This window comes from Cucurbita pepo, chromosome LG03 (assembly GCF_002806865.2).
Source record: "Cucurbita pepo subsp. pepo cultivar mu-cu-16 chromosome LG03, ASM280686v2, whole genome shotgun sequence".
Classification (NCBI taxonomy): Eukaryota; Viridiplantae; Streptophyta; class Magnoliopsida; order Cucurbitales; family Cucurbitaceae; genus Cucurbita; species Cucurbita pepo.
This window is the reverse complement of record NC_036640.1, coordinates 4,559,291-4,579,531: the sequence shown is the minus strand read 5'-3', so window position 1 is coordinate 4,579,531 and position 20,241 is coordinate 4,559,291. Positions and strand designations below refer to the sequence as shown.

At 33.7% G+C, this 20,241-nt stretch overlaps 4 protein-coding genes and 1 non-coding gene across 10 annotated transcripts; 3 read left to right on the top strand and 2 right to left on the bottom strand.

Annotated features, from left to right (window-relative positions):
- Positions 1–234: 234 nt before the first annotated feature.
- Positions 235–5,084, bottom strand: LOC111791660. 4 transcript variants are annotated; one of them, XM_023673094.1, is made up of 8 exons: positions 4,830–5,084; positions 2,834–3,083; positions 2,349–2,420; positions 2,187–2,260; positions 1,935–2,061; positions 1,311–1,391; positions 1,121–1,210; positions 235–764 (listed from the first exon to the last, which is right to left on the bottom strand). In XM_023673094.1, exons 2-8 carry the CDS (start codon positions 3,080–3,082, stop codon positions 681–683), a joined length of 777 nt encoding a protein of 258 aa, XP_023528862.1. In that variant the 5' UTR covers position 3,083; positions 4,830–5,084; the 3' UTR covers positions 235–680. The 4 variants fall into 4 exon arrangements, with proteins under 4 accessions (XP_023528862.1, XP_023528859.1, XP_023528861.1 ...); XM_023673091.1 differs by having other exon boundaries at positions 1,923–2,061; positions 4,830–5,081; XM_023673093.1 differs by lacking the exon at positions 4,830–5,084 and adding an exon at positions 4,712–4,823 and having other exon boundaries at positions 1,923–2,061.
- Positions 5,085–7,900: 2,816 nt separating this feature from the next.
- Positions 7,901–11,693, top strand: LOC111789861 (pentatricopeptide repeat-containing protein At1g08070, chloroplastic-like). 3 transcript variants are annotated; one of them, XM_023670571.1, is made up of 2 exons: positions 7,901–10,654; positions 11,288–11,693. In XM_023670571.1, the coding sequence occupies exon 1, from the start codon at positions 7,991–7,993 to the stop codon at positions 10,391–10,393; it is 2,403 nt and encodes an 800-aa protein (XP_023526339.1). In that variant the 5' UTR covers positions 7,901–7,990; the 3' UTR covers positions 10,394–10,654; positions 11,288–11,693. The 3 variants fall into 3 exon arrangements, with proteins under 3 accessions (XP_023526339.1, XP_023526340.1, XP_023526341.1); XM_023670572.1 differs by lacking the exon at positions 11,288–11,693 and having other exon boundaries at positions 7,920–7,979; positions 8,102–10,805; XM_023670573.1 differs by lacking the exon at positions 11,288–11,693 and having other exon boundaries at positions 7,921–7,979; positions 8,114–10,805.
- Positions 11,694–12,571: 878 nt separating this feature from the next.
- Positions 12,572–13,415, bottom strand: LOC111791719 (agamous-like MADS-box protein AGL14). Its single transcript, XM_023673189.1, has one exon. It carries the CDS (start codon positions 13,350–13,352, stop codon positions 12,573–12,575), a length of 780 nt encoding a protein of 259 aa, XP_023528957.1. The 5' UTR covers positions 13,353–13,415; the 3' UTR covers position 12,572.
- Positions 13,416–16,063: 2,648 nt separating this feature from the next.
- Positions 16,064–16,135, top strand: TRNAQ-CUG. The gene has a single exon. It is a non-coding gene; the product is annotated as a tRNA-Gln (tRNA).
- Positions 16,136–17,067: 932 nt separating this feature from the next.
- On the top strand, positions 17,068–18,202 carry LOC111791232 (heavy metal-associated isoprenylated plant protein 21). The gene is made up of 3 exons (XM_023672495.1): positions 17,068–17,203; positions 17,275–17,350; positions 17,708–18,202. The coding sequence occupies exons 1-3, from the start codon at positions 17,126–17,128 to the stop codon at positions 17,992–17,994; spliced, it is 441 nt and encodes a 146-aa protein (XP_023528263.1). The 5' UTR covers positions 17,068–17,125; the 3' UTR covers positions 17,995–18,202.
- Positions 18,203–20,241: the final 2,039 nt, after the last annotated feature.

The window sequence follows — 20,241 nt, the reverse complement described above, 5'->3', positions numbered from 1 at the left end:
AAGAAATATCGAATCTTTAGAGTATGAACATAAAAAAGAATAAGTTCGTTATTCATTTAGAGTATGAACATCGAAAAGAATATGGACTAATACCATATCTTGATGCATAGTTATTTTTACTTTTTTTTTAATATTCCTACTATTTTGGTCCGAGAAAGATCAATGTGGAGATTTTAACAGTTTAACAGATAAATATTTCAAAAAGTAAAGATTTTTATAGACGAACGGATAAACGTTTCAAAAAATTATTTTGAGTTCAACGACGTATGAAGGTGGAAGTTTAAACTTCCCAACAATTTAGTTTGTTTGTCAGTGTAAGAACATAATTTAATTACAACTATCTTATAATTTCTAAGAGCGAATATGAAAGCAATGCTGATTTCCCTTCCTAACCATTACACACTTTATACATTAAAGAGTAGTGAGTGAAGTGAGCCAACGATTCCATTGCATGAAAAGTTTGATTTTAACCAAAGAAGTTTCAGCTGCCTTCCCACAGATGATGAACTTCACTGCAGAAAATAACTGGGTCGTGATTGTTGTAGTGGTCGTGGTCGAGTCTCGCTGCAAGGACCATGAATGGCGTTGATGACCTTCTATTGCGTTACATCCAACCAGTTTCCATCTCGTCGTTATGCTTACGTTGGTTTCGTCGTATTAGAGACGAGGTGAATGTACTGCTATCTCACGTGGATGAAGCGCGATTGAGCATGGTTTGTCGAGTCATTTTCGTCCTCTGGTGTTGCGAGGCGAAGACGGGGATCCTACCAAAAGCATACTAGTATACTCAAACGTCGTATCAAGGGAATGTAAACAACTGCTAGACATCAAGCTCAAATAGAAAAGATAACCAGAGCAAGTTTTCAGGAATGTGCACTGTCTAGCGTATGTTCATCATGGTTGGTAACAGTACAATCATCGATCGAAGATATATGCTTTAATTAGTTGAGTTACGTTTAAGTTGATCATGGGTGTCCTTATATGCACTTCAACTACATATGTGACACCGTATAACAGAATAGCCCAACAAAATTCATATCTATTCTGTATCGACCTCTTCGAAAATCCAAGCAGTTCTTACGACGAAACGAATCATCCAGACATAAACTGCCTCACTAACCTGATAATGACGCCGTCGTTGAATGGAAGTAAATGCTCTAACCATGACATAGATTGGTAGAAGGATTCCAACAATTCTCAAGATCAGCAGCTGAAACATACAGCACATGAACTTATGGTTCTTCATTGGTCTCAACAATGGAAGAGGGCCAAAGTAAAAGTAGAAAGGGAAACAGAGAAACCAAGCCTACCATTAACAATGTCAATGAATACTCTCCAGCTCCACTGATTACAATTGGTAGCGTATGGCGCAAAACGAGAAGAACGATGAACTGCATCATACAGATACGATTAGAAGTTTCAAACTCGGGATTGTTGGTCAAATATGAGCATGGCGAATACAGGTTTAAATCGTATTATAGATATGAACTTTGATGCTCGTTTCATTTTCATTCTTAAGCTTCAAAACGTTAAATTTTAATCCATCGACTTCTAATACTCTATTTCGTCTCCGAAACTTAGATTACATGACTACTTAAATTCTTTTCGTTGATGCTTGAAGACCCAATACTTAACTTACTAATCGTGAATCAAACACTTGTTCATGCAGAAGAACGAATGTTCAAAGTCTTAATAGAAAGTTCAAAGACTAAAATAAAATCTTATAAGAACGAATGCTCGAACTTAAACCAAAAACTATGTTTGCTTTCCTCCCTTCACAAGTGAATGAAAAAGAATCAACGAGCAAGAACATTTAATACTTTTTTTATGTGCAGAAGGCAAAGCCAATTATCAATCAATGTAAATTTGTTTACAGAAATAAGGAAACTGGAAATGAAGTAAAATGAAGAGGTAGGGAATACAGTTACTGCAACCATGCGGCAGCACAATATGCTTCTTGGAGAAGGAGTGAAGAATTCATCAAAGTCAGAATCAGGATACTCGTGATCAGGCATTCCTGCAGGTACATGCAGGTTCAGTCTAGACATCTCCCAACTTTCCCTAAGAACACAATTCGACGACAGCGATGTTATATCAATAGTGTCGAGAAAATAAACGAACAATAAGTGAATATACAATGCAAACTAGAGAAACTTGCATTGTGGGGAGAGAGGTAAATGGTTTACCTGAAATGAACTGGTGAAGTAATATCTCCATAATATAATACAGGGAGTGGTGCTGTATACCCTGGCTCAAAGTCCTGCAGTATAAGTAAAACGACTTCTTACGACCATAAAGTTAGTCATGTATTAAAGAAATTTTCATTTATTTGAACAAAAACAACAGACCTGGTGGCAAATTTCACAGATTGTATTGCCTTTCTCGTTGCACCACCGCTGAACGCACTTGCGATGAGCATACTGCAATTATCAACACTAACTGGAAGCTAATTATCAAGGTGAACCATCTAAACGAACACAGTGAGGAATAAAGATATGAATCTGATTCTAACATTTTTCAGTCTAGCAACAAGTAAATATAAACCAAGGGACCTGACTTAGCAAGTGTTTATAGCATATTATAACATCCGGGGCAAAGATTTGGGGGAAAGGATAAAGTTGGACCGAAACTAAATGCAGAAAATATCGATAGGAACATTGTTGAAAACAGTTTAGTCAGTCATATAATTTGGAAACGTGCAGAAAATATCGACAGGAACATTGTTGAAACCAGTTTAGTCAGTCATAATTTGGAAACGAGGGATTCAAAGAAAAGCTATCTGAGTTTTATTGATTAAGTAGCACTAATTGGTGTTGAGTATACCAAATCTAACCTTCAAGCTTCCACAGCAAGAGCATGGTGTCTCCATTTTTGATTCATCGTCCTCATCATGACAAATTCTGCACTGAACAAGTTTACTTGAAGGTGACATGAATTCAACATCAATATTTAAGGAAGATATCATGTTATCTGCACTCGTTGAGGCCATAGGACGACAATTTCTGTTTTTTCTCTCAATAGTAGCTTCGAGGTTTGATTCTGTGAGCAACTGATCTACCAACAGCACAAAATGTTCCCCCATTCTTCAATGACCCAGTAAACATTGGAATGAATGAATGTCAATAAAATCATATAAAATAAGCCAAACAACATTTACAACTATGTAGACCAATTTTGTTTACTGCAGTGAACAACATCCATGACAATTCAGATTGTTTCTCAGCATAGTATAATTCAAAGATCTAGCAGAAAATAAAGAAAGAATAGAAATTTTGAAACTTTAGGAGTTTACAACCCATGGGGTGATGGTGTGACTGGTAAGGTCCTTAGAATTGGGATGTCAGAAGATATTGTGAGATTCCATCTCGGTTGGGAAGGAGAACGAAGCATTCTTTATAAAGGGTGGAAACTTCTCCCTAGCATACGCATTTTAAAAAACTTGAGCGGAAGCCCGAAAGAGAAAGCCCAAAAAGGACAATATCTGCTAGCGGTGGACTTGGGTTGTCACAAATGGTATCAGAGCCAGACACTAGGTGATGTGCTAGTGAGGAGACTGAGCCCCGAAGGGAAGTGGACACAAGGCAGTGTGCCAACAAGGAGATTGGGTCCTACAACGAATCGATTGGAGAACGGAACGAGTGCCAACGAGGACGCTGAGCCCTGAAGGGGGGTGGATTGTGAGATCCCACATCGGTTGAGGAGGAGAACGAAGCATTCTTTACAAGGGTGTGGAAACTTCTCCCTAGCATACGCGTTTTAAAAACCTTGAGGAGAAACCCGAAAGGAAAATCCCAAAAAGGACAATATCGGCTAGCGGTGGGCTTGGGCTTGGGCCGTTACATATATCCTCAAAAAACATGAGTCCAATTCCTAGGTGAAAAAATTACTAATTTGAAATCCTTGTTGTTTTCTAAAGTTGGCTTTGGGGTGGGCAAAGCTTCTCGAAGATCAATGAAGTGGGCCATGAGTATGCAAGGAATGAAATCCTGATTCCCCAGTTCTTTAAAAATTAAAAATAAAAATAAAAAGAAGAGGAAAGAATCATTGAATTCACCTGAAGATAAATAATCATAAGTTGCAGGAGAAAAGAGAAGGGGAACAAAAATTTGAATGTTAAATGAGCCATGAAAAACCAAACGCTCCTTACAGTTATCCTTTTTGTCTCTTTTAGGAGGAAAAAAAGAGACATTTCACTGATACTCAAAAAGTTACATCAATGCTCTAAGAACAATTTAGTCAACTCGATTTAGTTAAAGGTTCCAACCTTGATTTTGAAAACTTAATACTCTAAAATACTTATCATCCCTGGAGATTGGTCTTCTAACAGGCAAAGCCTCCTCAAGAATTAGTAGGAAGAGCCCTATGGACTATGAACAAACTGCAACGATTTTGCCCCCAAAACTTAGTTCCTAAGACCTCTGAACAGATTCAGACGTTTGAACTCATTATTCATAGTTAAACTAACCGAGTTTTAGCAGCAATCGAACGAAAGATGTTACAAAAATCTTGCAAAAATGTAGGAATGTAAGAGAAAATGACAACTCAAAACATCAAAAGCCAAGCAAGACTAAATCAATACGATTAAATGGTATAAACCAAACAAAAAGAAAACTCAGAAACCAAACCCGAAGAAATTCAAGAAAACAGCAATCCAGATCGAGAAAAAGCCTAAAATTAACGAAAATGCAGAAAAAGAGAGAATGGCAGCAACCTTCAAACAGCTACCAACATGATTAGCAAATGAACAAACACATTGCAGACAAAAACTTATGAACAGCAGACGAACTAAGATTAAATGCAAGAGAAAAAGAGGAAACACAGATGCTTACGAAAATGGGAATAGAATTAGTGCGATAGAAGAAACAAACAATATGAGCCTTCTTTTCCTCCTGCTGCTGATTTTTGAAAGAGGAAGCAAGAGATGGAGTGTTCTTATAATTCCATTAACATTTCAAAGAAAATTTGATAGTTTCAGTAACCCAAATCAACAAACAACAGATTATTTGTAGCGAAAATGGATCGAGAGAAGCAAAGTTTGTGCGTTTTTTTTGTTGTTCTTCCCTCTCTGTAGAATGTAGCGGGAGAAGGAGAAACGCGAGAGATTCTTCCAGCCGCAAAGCGGGGGCCCATTGGAATTCAGACAGACCACTTCCTTCACAAATCCCAATCTCATCAATTTCTCCGGTGATATTTCCATTTTCTCGCCAATTTTTCGTTTTCTTCCTCCAATTTTTTGAAATTCTCGTTCTATTCGTTAATTACGATAATTCGTTAGTTTTTTATTTTTTAATTTTAAAAAATTAAGATTATAAACCCTATTTTCAATATATATATATATATATATATATTATATATATTATTTGGCATTTCTTAAAGAAATAGGTTTATCAATTTATTTTTATTTTTAAAATTTGATTAAAAATTTGAGTATTTATTAAAAAAAAATGAAAACTATAGTAAAAATTTGAGAGTAAACATCATAATTTCAAAAAAAAATAATAATAATAAAGATAAAATTGTTAATGAAAGAGCCCAAGTTTTTAGTTTTTTTTTTTTTTTTTAATTTATCCACTAAATTTTAACAAATATTTATTAGGTCTTTAAACTTTTAAATTTATATATATAATAAAATTAATTTTTCAAATATTTATAAAATATTTTAGTAATTTTTATAAAACAAAAACTTAACTAACAAAAATTTGTAACACTTATTTGAAATTAAAAATTTTAATTTTCCTTGAAGTTTTAGTTTGGATTTATTTTATGAGTTTTAAAATGTAACAACTATATATTAAATTACCATCATTATAATGGATGAAAAGAAAGAAAATAATCATTGAATTCAGAGAAAATTAATTAAAGTAAAGCTTATTCAAACTATAATTTATACCTCAACTTTATGGCAAAAGTTGACTTACCTTAAAAAAAATGATTTCTCTACTTTTTAAGTTTGGATTTATTTTTTAAATCTTACAAATTAATAAATTATGATACTTTTTCTTTAAATACAATCATTAAAATTAATAAACTATGATACTTTTTTTCAATTACAAATTAAAATATAATGATTTTTTCTTTTTTATAATTATCGTTTAAAAATAATTATTACTAATATGTATATCGTTCACACTAACTAATATGAATGATATGAATGAGACGATTTTAATATTTTAACACGTGTATTTCATCCAAACTAAAAAATGAATAAGTAGTGAAATTAAAATGTCTTTGAAGTAAAATTAAATATTTATTCATGAAATAACGAATAAATTAAAGAACATTAATGATAAGCTAAGCATAGTTCAATTGATTAAAACATATGATAGAAGTTCGAGTCGGTCTCTTTCACTTATTGTTTAACTCAAAATTAACGAACAATACAGTGATATCTCACATCGGTTGGAGAGGTAAATCAATCATTTCTTATAAGTGTGTGGAAATATCTCCTTAGCATACGCATTTTAAAACTATAAGGTTGACAACGATATGTAATGAGCTGAAACAGACAATATCTACTAGTGGTGGGCTTGAGTTTTCTACAAATCTTATCAAAACTAGACATTAGATGGTATGTCAGCAAAGACACTGGCCCCTAAATGGAATGGATTATGAGATTCCACATCAGTTGGAGAGAGGAAAGAAATATTTCTTACAAGTATGTGGAGAGGCTGACAGCAATCGTCAGGAGTCAAATCGAACAATATCTACTAGCGGTGAGCTTTGGATTTTACAAAAAACGAACACCAAATCGAACATAATTGAGCATTAGTTGGCATGACATCTATTTTACTATCTTGACCATCACCTCTTTCTTAATATTTTCTTTTCTTCTTTTCCCTTCCTCACACATTTCTTGATCAGTTCGTCAAAGTTATGAAACCGATCATCGATCGATACTAGTCAACTACTAGTGTGATCGAACGACATAACGAACTCCTTCAAAACTAACCATTGGAAGCTGATATGTTAGTGACCAACGCAGATTCAAGTCAAAAACCAAACACTAATCGATCGATTATCAGTCGTAAACTAAACAAGAATATAAAAACCATGGTGCATCCAATATAGATCTACACATAGCCATGAAACATGAAGGTGTCGGCAGAGGACAAGCCAAACACAAAAATGGGACACATAAAGCTAATACAACCACATAAAATCAAATCCCCACACCATAATTATGGATATCCCTCGTCCCATGATTCGTACATACATACCCACATGGAGTGAGATCTTTTATGATTCCAACGAACAAACCAAAATAAATGGTAGGTGCACTCAAACAAAGTATACCATAGAACCTCCCCTGAAGTCTTAATCGAGGCTCAACTCCTTCCTTTGGAGCCTTCAAACAAAGTGTAACCTTTGTTCGACACTTGAGGATTCTATTGACATGACTGAGTTAAGAGCATGATATCCTCAATTGACATGACTGAGTTAAGAGCATGATTTTGATATCATGTTAGGAATCACGACTCTTCACAATGCTATGATATTATCCACTTTGAGCATAATCTCTCTAAGCTTCCCAAAAGACCTCGTACCAGTGGAGACATAGTAATCCTCACTTCTAAACCCATAATTTTCCACTAAATTAGCTAACGTGAGACTCCCTCCCAACCATCCTCAACAAATAATGTTCGGTATAACAATATAAATAGAAGAAGATGATTCCGATGTTAATGAACGTTAATAAGAACAAAGTGAAAACTACTTTTTGTCTTAAACTTCGGTGAAAGTAATGGAGATGTACAAAATTTAAACTTATTAAACATAATTTTGTAATTTAATCTAAAATCATATTATCTCACTTGTGAATTGTTACGAAAATCTAAGATTAAAATTAAATTAATTTAGAAAATGAGACATATATATAACTGAAACTTTGAGAGTTCTTGATTGAACTGAGCCTCATTGAAGGGACTTTGTGTGTGTTTCGGATGCAAATTATTTAGCGAAACAACCGCGGGTGTTTGAAGGTAAGAGTTATATGAATTTCTTCAGATCGAACCTCCTTGCTTCTGCATTTAAATCATCTCTGATTCACAAACCCACCTTCAAACCCACCTTCAAACCCACCATTGATCTTTCAATTTTGGAGTTTCATATGAAGCAATGTCAGAACATCAAGCAATTCGATCAAGTTCTATCTCAGATGCTTCTAACTGGGTTAATAAGAGACACTTACGCCGCAAGCAGACTAATCAAGTTCTCAACGGAATTTCCCTTCATTCACATCGATTACACCCTCCGAATCTTCAACCTGATTGAGAACACGAATTGCTTCATGTGGAATATGATGATGAGAGCTTATATTCAAAGAAACTCGCCGCATTTTGCTTTGAGTCTTTACAAATCGATGCTGTTCAAGTATCTGGAGGCTGATAATTACACTTACCCGCTTCTGATTCAGGCTTGTTCAATCCGTCGGTCAGAATGGGAAGGAAAACAGGTACATAATCATGTTATGAAGCTGGGTTTTGATTCAGATGTTTATGTTCAAAATACTTTGATTAATTTTTTTTCTGTTTGCTCGAAAATGAGTGATGCCCGCCGGGTGTTCGATGAAAGTTCTGTTTTGGATTCTGTGTCATGGAATTCAATTTTGGCTGGGTATGTTCAAATAGGGAATGTAGAGGAGGCTAAGTATATGTATGATCAAATGCCAGAGAAGAGTATAATTGCTTCGAATTCTATGATTGTTTTGTTTGGCAACAAAGGACTAGTGGTTGAAGCATGTAAACTGTTTGATGAAATGCCTGAGAGAGATATGGTAACATGGAGTGCATTAATTGCTTGCTATGAACAAAATGAGATGTTTGAGGAGGCTATGAGAACATTTGCAGGAATGCATAAATTTGGTGTAATGGTGGATGAAGTTGTAACAGTTAGTGCTCTTTCTGCTTGTGCAAACTTACTAATTGTCAATATGGGGAAATTGATCCACAGCTTGGCCTTGAAAATTGGAATTGAATCTTATATAAACCTTCAAAATGCTTTGATTCATATGTACTCGAAATTTGGGGATATAATGGTGGCACGAAAACTATTCGATGAAGCCTACTTGCTAGACTTGATATCTTGGAACTCTTTGATCTCCGGGTATTTGAAATGTGGTTTAGTTGAGAATGCCAAAACCATATTTGATTCCATGCCCAAGAAGGATGTTGTGTCTTGGAGTTCTATGATATCAGGATATGCACAACATGACCTTTTTTATGAGACACTCACACTTTTTCAGGAAATGCAATTGAACGGCTTCAGACCAGACGAGACCACGTTAGTAAGTGTGATATCTGCGTGCACTCGCTTGGCTGCCCTCGAGCAAGGGAAGTGGGTTCATGCTTACATAAAAAGGAACGGTCTCACTGTTAATGTTATTCTAGGTACAACTCTCATAGACATGTATATGAAGTGTGGATGTGTTGAAAGTGCCTTGGAGGTTTTCGACGGGATGGTTGAGAAAGGGGTTTCGACTTGGAATGCTCTAATTCTTGGGTTAGCTATGAACGGGTCGGTAGAAAGCTCGCTTGAGATGTTTTCTAATATGAAAAAAGGTCATGTAACACCTAATGAGATAACATTTGTGGGAGTACTTGGTGCTTGTCGACACATGGGTTTAGTAGATGAAGGGCGGCATCATTTTCATTCAATGATTTATGATCATAAGATAAAACCCAATGTTAAGCACTATGGGTGCATGGTTGATCTTCTAGGGCGTGCAGGTAAGCTTCAAGAAGCCGAGGAGCTTCTCAATCGTATGCCGATGACACCAGATGTTGCTACTTGGGGTGCCTTACTTGGGGCATGTAAGAAACATGGTGATAGTGAAATGGGAAGAAGGGTTGGGAGGAAGCTGATTGAGCTTCAACCTGATCATGACGGGTTCCACGTATTGCTATCGAACATATATGCTTCAAAAGGGAAATGGGACGATGTTCTTGAGATTAGGGGCATGATGACAAAACATAGAGTTTTAAAGACTCCTGGTTGTAGCATGATTGAAGCAAATGGAGTAGTTCACGAGTTTCTGGCTGGAGATAAAACGCACCCCGACATGGATGCAATTGAGGACATGTTAGGTCAAATGGCTATGAAATTAAAGCTAGAAGGTTATACACCTGATACAAATGAGGTTTTGCTTGATGTTGATGAAGAAGAGAAGGAGAGTACTCTGTTTAGACATAGTGAGAAGCTAGCCATTGCATTTGGCCTTATTAATATTAGTTCACCAACACCAATCAGGATAATTAAAAACTTGAGGATTTGTAATGACTGTCACACTGCTGCAAAACTAATCTCCAAGGCTTTTTGTCGTCAAATTGTGCTGAGAGATCGACATCGCTTTCATCACTTTGAACATGGAATTTGTTCGTGCAAGGATTACTGGTAGCTCATGAGGATTCGTTATACTTAAACAACTTGATTCTTTGAGATTATTTTGGCAGCACTTCTCTTGATCTTCACTGGACTGGTAACTCATTTGTCTCTTTGAGGTCTTGCAAGCCGCAGCTCACGAAGATGGTTTCGTTTCATATTTCCAAAGAGGGTGAACAGTTTGCTACAAACTCTACCATGGATGGTTATTGGTTCAAAGGCTGCAGCATGATTAGGACATAACGGGCAAGGATCGGCTGAAAATGACCGCCTCGAGGTATGCTTCTGCCCCGTTTATAATAAATATGAGAGCCTGTAGAGACATAGTATGGAGTATGAGTCTTACAAGATGATTGTAACGGCTCAAGCCCACCGCTAGCAAATATTGTTCTCTTTGGGCTTTCCCTTTCGAGCTTCCCCTCAAGGTTTTTAAAACACAGTCTGCTAGGGAGAGGTTTCCACACCCTTATAAAGAATGCTTCATTCTCTTCCCCAACCGATGTGAGATCTCACAATCCACTCCCCTTCGGGGCCAGCGAGTCGATTGTGAGATCCCACATCGGTTGGGGAGGAGAACGAAGCATTCTTTATAAGGGTGTGGAAACCTCTCTCTAACCGACGCATTATAAAATCTTGAGGAGAAGTCTAAAAAAGACAATATCTGCTAGGGATGGACCGTTACAACCATCTTACTCTAGGGTGGTATTTATTTTGTTCTTTAGGATTCAGTTCAAGTTTGGAACATCTGTTGTTGGGTTAGTCATTCACGACACAAAATCATATTATTAGATTCTTGGTGATCATGAGATATTATTGATATAGGCATTTTCAAAGCGGAATGGCTTTTATTATCAATCTGTAACTAAGTCCAAGTAAATAATTAATCTTAATCTTCTCTCTTGGATTTCAGACTTGAAGATGATGGTTCTCTACTTCCTGAACATAAACTAGGCCTTCAAGGCTACAAGAGTAGCTTCGGTTGTTTGTTTTCAACCGTAGTTGTTATTTTGGAACGCATACTTTCTCTCAATAAGGTCAAATTCGACTGTACACAAGACGGGTAATTCAAAGGAACATATGCTTTGAGGATGGATATCGATGTCGTATCCATCATATGCTCGTGTAAGATTGTACATAGTCTAGGTTGGGTTGGGCTGTTGAACTTTTTTGGATTAATTCAAAAGTTCAGGTTGGGTTAGGTTGGGTTGGGCTGTTGAACTTTTTTGGATTAATTCAAAAGTTCAGGTTGGGTTAGGTTGGGTTAATGGATCTTTTTAGATTAATAAGTTGGGTTGGTTTGATTAATAACTCAACCCTCTATTTTTAGTTTGGGTTCTAGGGATTAAAAACTTTAATTTTTTAAAAATGTTTATTTATTTACTATTCATAATTATTTAATACAATTTTAGATAAAATAAATTAAAAGTTTATCGACATAAATCGATCTATAATTATTATAAAAAAAATCGTAACAACAGAAAATGAAAATTTTAACATGCGAAAGAAAATTAAATATGGTTATTTATTAAGTAAAAAATAATAAAAATAATTAACTTAAACAAACTAATTAGAACGTTCATCTTGTTTTTTCTATCATAAATTAACATCGAGCCGCCTTAAGTCGAACGAGTCAACGTCCGCATACGCGACACGTGTCGTTGTGGAGAGGAAGAGAGTGTCGGGTGGCGTTCCGGGTCACATTCTCGGGTGCGCGGGTCGTGAGGCTGGGCCGCCAGGGAACACGCGTGGGGCCGGGCCAATCGAATGGAGCAGAAAAGGAGTTGGCCTGTCTGCATGAGGCGCCATGTGTCACCCTAGGGAGCCGACGCGTCGCGGAATTCGGATCGACACACCAGGCACGCGTGACACGTGTTTGTGGCATGAGCGACAAGGCGGGCTTACGGGCCACGCCTGGCCGGTTTCCCATTAGGCTGTGTATGGGTTGACCGACCCGAACCCAAGATCCACAGTTTCACGTTATTATTTATTTTATTATTATTATTATTATTATTATTTTTTGTGAATTCGTTGTACATGAGTAACAAACAAGATTACAGAATTTACGAAGAACACTAAATGCAGAGTGCATTATTTAATATTAGTAACATTTACAGAGCTAACAGAGGCTGAGAATAGTCTCACATTTTTCAGTACAAAAAAATGAGTTAGTACCAAATCAACATGAATTCCAATGTCTAGAAGTTACCCGTCCTCAACCATTGCTCGATATCGTTGCATTCATCAAGTTCATCGTTCATCAGATTTGCGTAAAGAGCCATGTAATTCTCATCCTCGTCCTCTAACAGAAATTCAAGATTCTCAAAATTACACCCAATTTCATCCTCATTAGGGTTAGGGTTAGGGGTATTCAACGAATCAGGGGACTCCAATTCAACCAATGGCGGCACTGGAGTACTCGAATCCCCTCCCATTTGAACAACATTTTCGTACTCCTCACAGGAAAACATTCCGAACAGATTCTCGTTATCAGCGTCCATGAAATCAATCATTCTACCAGCGGCTTCGATTCTCGAATCCAATCCATTCATGAACTCTCTCAATTGCTGTTCCGATAAACAATCAAGCCGCTCATCCCAGTCAGGCCACATGATTTTCCCAACCTTCTCGCGATGCTTACACATCTCTGTTACCAATTTTCTCTTCCGATCCGAGAAGTAATCACTCAAATCGAAACACTTCCGTTTCTGCAAATTACAGTTTCCGTTCTTGTAGGCATGAATCATATGTTCAACCTCGCTGCGATTCGAAGGCCAAGTGTGAAATTCCACAGAGGAAAGCGACGGATCTTCATCAGGCGCAAAGCCAGGGCCATTGATGAGAACACATGTTCTTACGTCGCAAAGCGTGGAGAGCTCGTAAGCCTTCTTCATCAAACTGTTCTTCCTCTGCTTGAACGTGGAGCATCGAGATTTGCGGTTCCTAATCAGATTGAAGCTCAATTTTCCTCTAACCATAGCTGCGGATTCCGGGAGAGGAGCAGAGAGAGATGGATGTGGTTTGTTAGTTTACTTGGCGCTCAAGACAGTGAGAGACAGAGGAGGCATTTAAAGGCAATGGGATCAGCGGGAGCGGAAGATCCAACGGTCCAGAAAATATTTGCTCCCAAATACTCGCGAATGTTCATTATAATTATTTATGTTTTCCTTTTTTAACCTCTACACTAAAATTGTTTTAACTCATAGTTGTAATAAATTTTATTTTTATTATACTGTGTAGTGTAATAAATTTCCTTATATTCATCCTTTTTATTTTACCGTTTGACGGAATAAATTTCCTTAATTTGATGCTTTTTTTTCTTTTTTAACCGTTTGACCGCTTTAATTACTGTATTTTTATGTATAATTAATTTAATTTAACTTTAATTTTGAATATTTGATTAAAAAATAAAAAATGGAAATCATCAAGGACATGAAACCGGACCAAAAAAATTGACCATCCATGAATCGACTTGAATTAGGGTGGGTGAGTTGTAATACTATTTTTCGGTTTAACCCGATCAAAAAATTGTCAACTCGTTTTTTATTTTTCAAAAATTTAACACAACCCACACCGAAAAAAATATAATCCAACACAACACAATCCAACCTAAATTGATTGGTATTATATTTCAGTGTACCTTTTCCACGGAACATTACTCATTCATTTATAGGAGATTGTTCTTATTTTTTTCTTCGATATTATCAATTTTAATAGCCTACTTAAATTAGCGAGATACGTTATGCTATGCATTACTTAAAATACTTATATAAATTAATTGAATTTACCAAATATGTCATATCAATAAAATGAATTTCGAATTCGACGTAACGTCCGTAATAAGTCAAAGTTTGGGGGTAATTTTGTCATTTCGCCTTTCGGATCAAAGGGGCTTGGGGATCTTATAAATAGAGGTGATGTGATATGAGAAAACATGAGAAGGAAGCAGAGAGAAAGTGGTTTGGGAACGGCGTCGTTTTGGTGCTTATCATAAGCATGAATGAAGACTTAGCCTCCCTTTGTTGACTGTGGGTAAGGAGGAGCCTCTATAGATTCGAGTCTCTTTTAGCTACAGTCAGCAAAGTGGAAGCTAGTGCTTCGAGTTTCAGCTCTTGACCCATTTTCCACCGCTTTTTCTTCATGGCTATGGTTCGGTTACGGTTCGAGTACAAAGATATGAACTTTCGATCTAAAGGTACATATTGATTATTGTTGAACTAAGTTTATTTTAATTTTAATTTTGAAGAGTGTTTTTATGTTTGAAGGTTCAATATTTATTTAAAAGGTTTACATAAAAAATAAAAAAATAAAAAATTGATTTTTATTAGATTTTGAGCATTTTCTAATGTATTAGTTAATTAATTAAGAAATAATTTTTAAATTTTGGTATGGAGGAATAATTAATTTAAGGTTAAAATGGAGTCACCAAAGTAGGCATGTAATATTAAAAAAATTAATATTAAAAATAATTTAAAAAATATAGAAATGGGAGTGGAAGGGACTTAAATTAAATTACTAAATAATTAACTTATCCAGTCAAAGTCAAAACGGTCAAAGAAAAAAGGATTCAAATAAGGGAATTTATTACATCACGGGGTGAAAAAGAGGGTCAAAATAAGGAAATCTATTACATTAAACGGTAAAATAAATAAATAAATAAATAAATAAATAAAATAAGTAAAACAAGATCAAAATAAGGAAATTTATTACAACTACGATTTAATAAACATTTTAGTGAAATGGTTAAAAAAGAAAAACATAAATCATTAATGAAAGAATTCCGAGTATTTGGGAGAAAATATTTTCTAGAATGTTGGATATTCTTTTTCTCTACTGATTTTGCTGCCGTTGAAACCACTAGTAGAATGATTGATTTTATGGAGGCCGATTACGAGAATCTATTTGGAAGATTTTCTTGTGAGGAGCATGAAAAATCTTATTCAAATGGGACGGGATTGAGTCGTCTAGTACTGCCATTAGTCAAATTGGATTTTTCTAACTCATTGAATAGCTCTAACCCTAATTAAGATGAAATTAGGTTTAATTTTGAGTATCTTTAATTTTTGTCCGAGGATGACGATGAGAACTACATGCCTCATTACGCAAATTTGATGAATGATAAATTCAATAAATACAACAATATCGAGCATTTGTTGACGTTGAATAACTTCTAATTTAACCTTGAAATTTATTTTGATTTGGTATTAACTCATTTTTTGTACGGAAATGTGAGACACTTCTCACTCTCTCGATTAGTTTTATAAATATAATAATTAACGATTACACTCTTGAGAGTTCATAAATTATATCTGTTTGTGTTGATTCCTATCTTCCTTAAGAATAAAAATAGAATATAGTAAAAAGTAAATAAAATATATTAATTAAAGTTATGACCATTTATATTTTTATTAATTTAATATCAATTAGATATCACAAAATAAATTAATTATTTTTTGAAAGTCTCCCGAAATAATAAACACAATAGCTATAATTTTGGGAGGAAATCATAGTTACCCATTTAATTTTAGACTTTTCTATAATATTCAAATTCAAAACTTGCACCTAATAAAGATAATTTAATCACGATTTAAAATGAGAATAATAAATTATAATAACAAAACAACTTCTTATAAATAATCTGTATGATATTTTATATTACTATTATTATGTAGCCGCTAATAAGCAAAAAGGTCCTATGGTCTAGTGGTTAGGACATTGGACTCTGAATCCAGTAACCCGAGTTCAAATCTCGGTAGGACCTTCTTTTTATTCTTTTTCCTTTATCTATCTATTTATTCCTTTTCCTTTATCCATCTATTTATTTATTTTGTAACTATTTTTTTTTCTTTTTCCTTTATCTATCTATTTGTTTATTTTTTTATCTTTTTTTTTTAATCTTTTTCCTTTATCTATCTATTTATTTATTTTTAATCTTTTATTTTTTTATTTTTTTATTTTTTTATTTTTTTTTTTATCTTTTCCTATATCTATCTATTTTTTTTTTTTTTTTTCCTTTTTTTTTTTCTTTTTCCTTTATCTATCTATTTTTTTTTTCTTTTTCCTTTATCTATCTATTTATTTTTTATTTTTTTCTTTCTTTATCTATTTATTTATCTATTTTTTTTTTAAAATTAAATTGAATTACAATCTATAAACTAAATTCAAATCCACGATTTGGCTAGTTTAGATTATTCGATTAAGTCAATTAACTACATTTACAAAGAAAAGGTCTCATAGTCTAGTGGTTAGGACATTGGACTTTGAATCTAGTAACCCGAGTTCAAATCTTGGTGGACCTTCTTTTTTAAAACTAAATTACAACTTATAAACCATTTATTTCAAATTAATTTGAATTTATTTCAAATCCATATTGAATTGATAAAATTTTTGAATTACCCAATTCATTAGATAAAATAGGATATTACACAATTATTACAAACAACTGTAAAGCAATATAATAACATAAAAATAAAAAATAAAAAAAATAAAATAGGCAAAAAGATAAAGAAAAGTGTAACACCCATAACCAATATTAATCCAAAATATTGCGAGTTTCATGATTTCAAACCCCTTTTTCTCTCTATTTTCTACGCAAATGATTATGCTTTTGTACTTATCTTTAATCTTAAAGGCTAAAATTAAATGCCCCATTTCATTAAATTAATTGTTCTTATTTAAACCCATATGGTGCCTCTCTTATTTATCAGCCAAACCCTCTTTGGCTTTGCTTTGCGCAAAAGGCAAACGAAAAATGGGAGCTCTTGATTACCTTTCCAACTTTTGCATTGTCTCATCAACTACAACAAGAAGCAAACACAAGCCTATGCAGGTACACCAACAATTTGTTCACAATTTTCCCATCTTTTACCTCTTTTTAATTCACGTTACTTGTTTTTTTAGACCGTCGAGATTAAAGTGAAGATGGATTGTGATGGATGTGAAAGAAGAGTTAGAAACGCCGTCACTTCCATGAAAGGTCAGATCATTTTGTCTCCCTCTCGTTAACTAATCAAGTTCTTACAACGTGATGTTGTCTCGGCTCTTAAAAGGGTATTTTTCTGTGAGATCCCACATCGATTGGAGAGAGGAACGAGTGTCAGCGAGGACGCTGGACCTCAAAAATGGTGGATTATGAGATCCCATTTTGGTTGGAGTGGAGAACGAAACATTTCTTTATAAGGGTGTGGAAACCTCTCCCTAGCAAACACGTTTTAAACTCCAAACTATTAGAACAGTTAACCGAGTATAGCTTAATAAGTTTCGATATTTGTTCTCTGTTTGCAACCATTTAAGATATGAAGTTGAAAAATGACCCGAACATCGATCGATGTAGGAGTGAAGACGGTGGAAGTGATGAGGAAGCAACATAGGGTGAGGGTTAGTGGGTATGTTGATGCAAAAAAAGTGCTCAAGAGAGTAAAAAGCACAGGAAAAAGAGCTGAATTTTGGCCTTACATTCCACAGCATCTTGTTCATTACCCTTATGCCTCAGGAGCTTATGATAAGAAGGCTCCGGCTGGGTTTGTTAGGAATGTTGTGCAAGCTTTTCCAACAGCACATGAAGACAACTATGTCTCTGTTTTTAGTGATGACAATGTCAATGCTTGTTCCATCATGTAGTTTTCGTTCTCCCGCTATCGTTTTTGGTTGAACATGCTCGGGTGCAGACCGAAAAACTTCAAGAAGGAAGTGCTGAAGAAATCAACTCGGAGGAGGGTTTTTTTCGTTTGAGTTGTGTCGTTGTCGTTGTCGACGATGAAACCCTTTCTTTTTTATCTCTCTCGTGTAAAATTGTATTATATGGAATAACGTGAAACGATGTTTTTTATGTTCTATTGTATTCGACTCTAAATTTAAAAATTTTAATGACTATGTTTATATTAAAAAATAAAACTTTTGTTTCTGGTTATAAACTCTTATTATTATTATTATTATTTTGGTTAAATTAAAATGTTCATGGTATAAAATATTATAAGTTATATGATACTGTAATAATAATTATACCAAAAATAAAATAAAATAACACAAATTTATATATTGATTAATAATATTTTATATTCAATTTAAAATATATAATTTTAAACCTTCATATCTATTAAAAATACAAAATTGAAAATTTAGAGTCACTTAAAATAAATTTATATAACAGTGAGTTTAATTTTAATTTTTTTAGTTTATTTTTCAACCTAATAAATAAATTTTAATAACTAAACTTATAATTTCATTTTTAAAAAATTAGTAAATAATTATTTTAAATTTTTTAAAGAAGTTAAAATCTATTATTTAAATATATTCACGACATTTTACGGTTTATTTTGTTATGTTTCATAATTTTTTTTATAATATACTAAATTCACCTCTTACGTCGATATTAAATTTATGGGTATATAAAAATAGTCAATAAAAAATACGACAAAAATTTAATATCGTAATTATGTTATCCTAAATTTTCCGATATATTAAAGAAAAAAGTGGTTAAATTTAAAATATTAGTTAGAACCAAACCATAAAAAGATATTAAAAAGATGAATAATTGTGATGAATTTCATATTTAGTTTAGGAATGTTTGAAAATAATTCCCACCCATGATTCCAGGCCCAAAATTATGTAATTATTTCCTAAAATATTCATTATTGTAAAAAAGAAAAAGACATAAATTAAAAATAAACCATTTTTATGTTCTAATAATGCACTACGTGACAATGAATGTGCCTCATTTTTCAACCATACTTCCTCCACTTCTGGCTTTATAATACTTAGTGGAATAACCTATATCTATTCCCCTTTTTCTATTTATTAAATTCCCCGCTATTGTGATGCTCTTATAAATGATGGATACATGAATGAAACGTGCAACGATCCATATTTAAAATGGCTCTGACATTCCTTTATGACATGATTATGTTATCAAATTCTCGCTTTTTAAAAGTGAATACTATCTCCACAGACAACAAGAATCTTTTCAAGACTACATCCGAATGAGAATGATGGTTAGAAAATACCTAAATGAACTGATAATTAATACTCGTATCAATAAGATGCACATTTCTTTTTGGTAACTCACTTAAAAGAACTCTATGGTAAATTCTTTATTAGGTGATGGACTTGTGTTGATCTGTCGAGATAGCCTTTAAGTAACATGACTATGTCGTTAGTTATGTTTGGATAGACAATACTCGTATGCATACGGTAAATATAACATATGTGCAGTTAATTTTATAAAAATATTATTCTCCGACATATTCTTAATCATTCAATTTTACATATTCAATATTTTTAAGTTTTAAAGTTGGATAAATTTTTATTTTATACCCAATAGAGGAATTAAATTTTAAATTTTTTTAGAATTTAAAATTATAATGAAAGTTTGAAAATTTTGTTAGTAATTACATATTAAATTGGAAAATTAAATAGATATTTTGGTCCAACTTTTGCATGATAAAAGAAATGTCCTTGGGATTCTAACCCACAATGTTTAATTTTAATTTTAATTTTAATTTTTTATTCTTAGTGATAATGCACCAAATAAAAGTATGATTTTCAAAATGTTTGTTTCAATTAAATGAATATATGTGGTCCCTTTTCATCTTAAAAAAAAAAAAAAGTAAATACACAGTAATAAAAAATAATAATGATTTTTTTTCTTTAAAATTGAAGGTTAAGTGAACAAAACATTTTAAAATTGGAGTTCGAAAATATAAATTTTATTTAGGGGTATACAATAAACTCGACAACCGACAATTTAAATCAACTCAGCCTGAATTATAAGGGTCGAATTGGGTTAGATAGGTTACCGTGTTGGGTTGAGTTTAGTTTTCTAAGAACTGAGTAGGCTGGGTCGGGTTCGAGTTTAGTATGCTTAAGGTG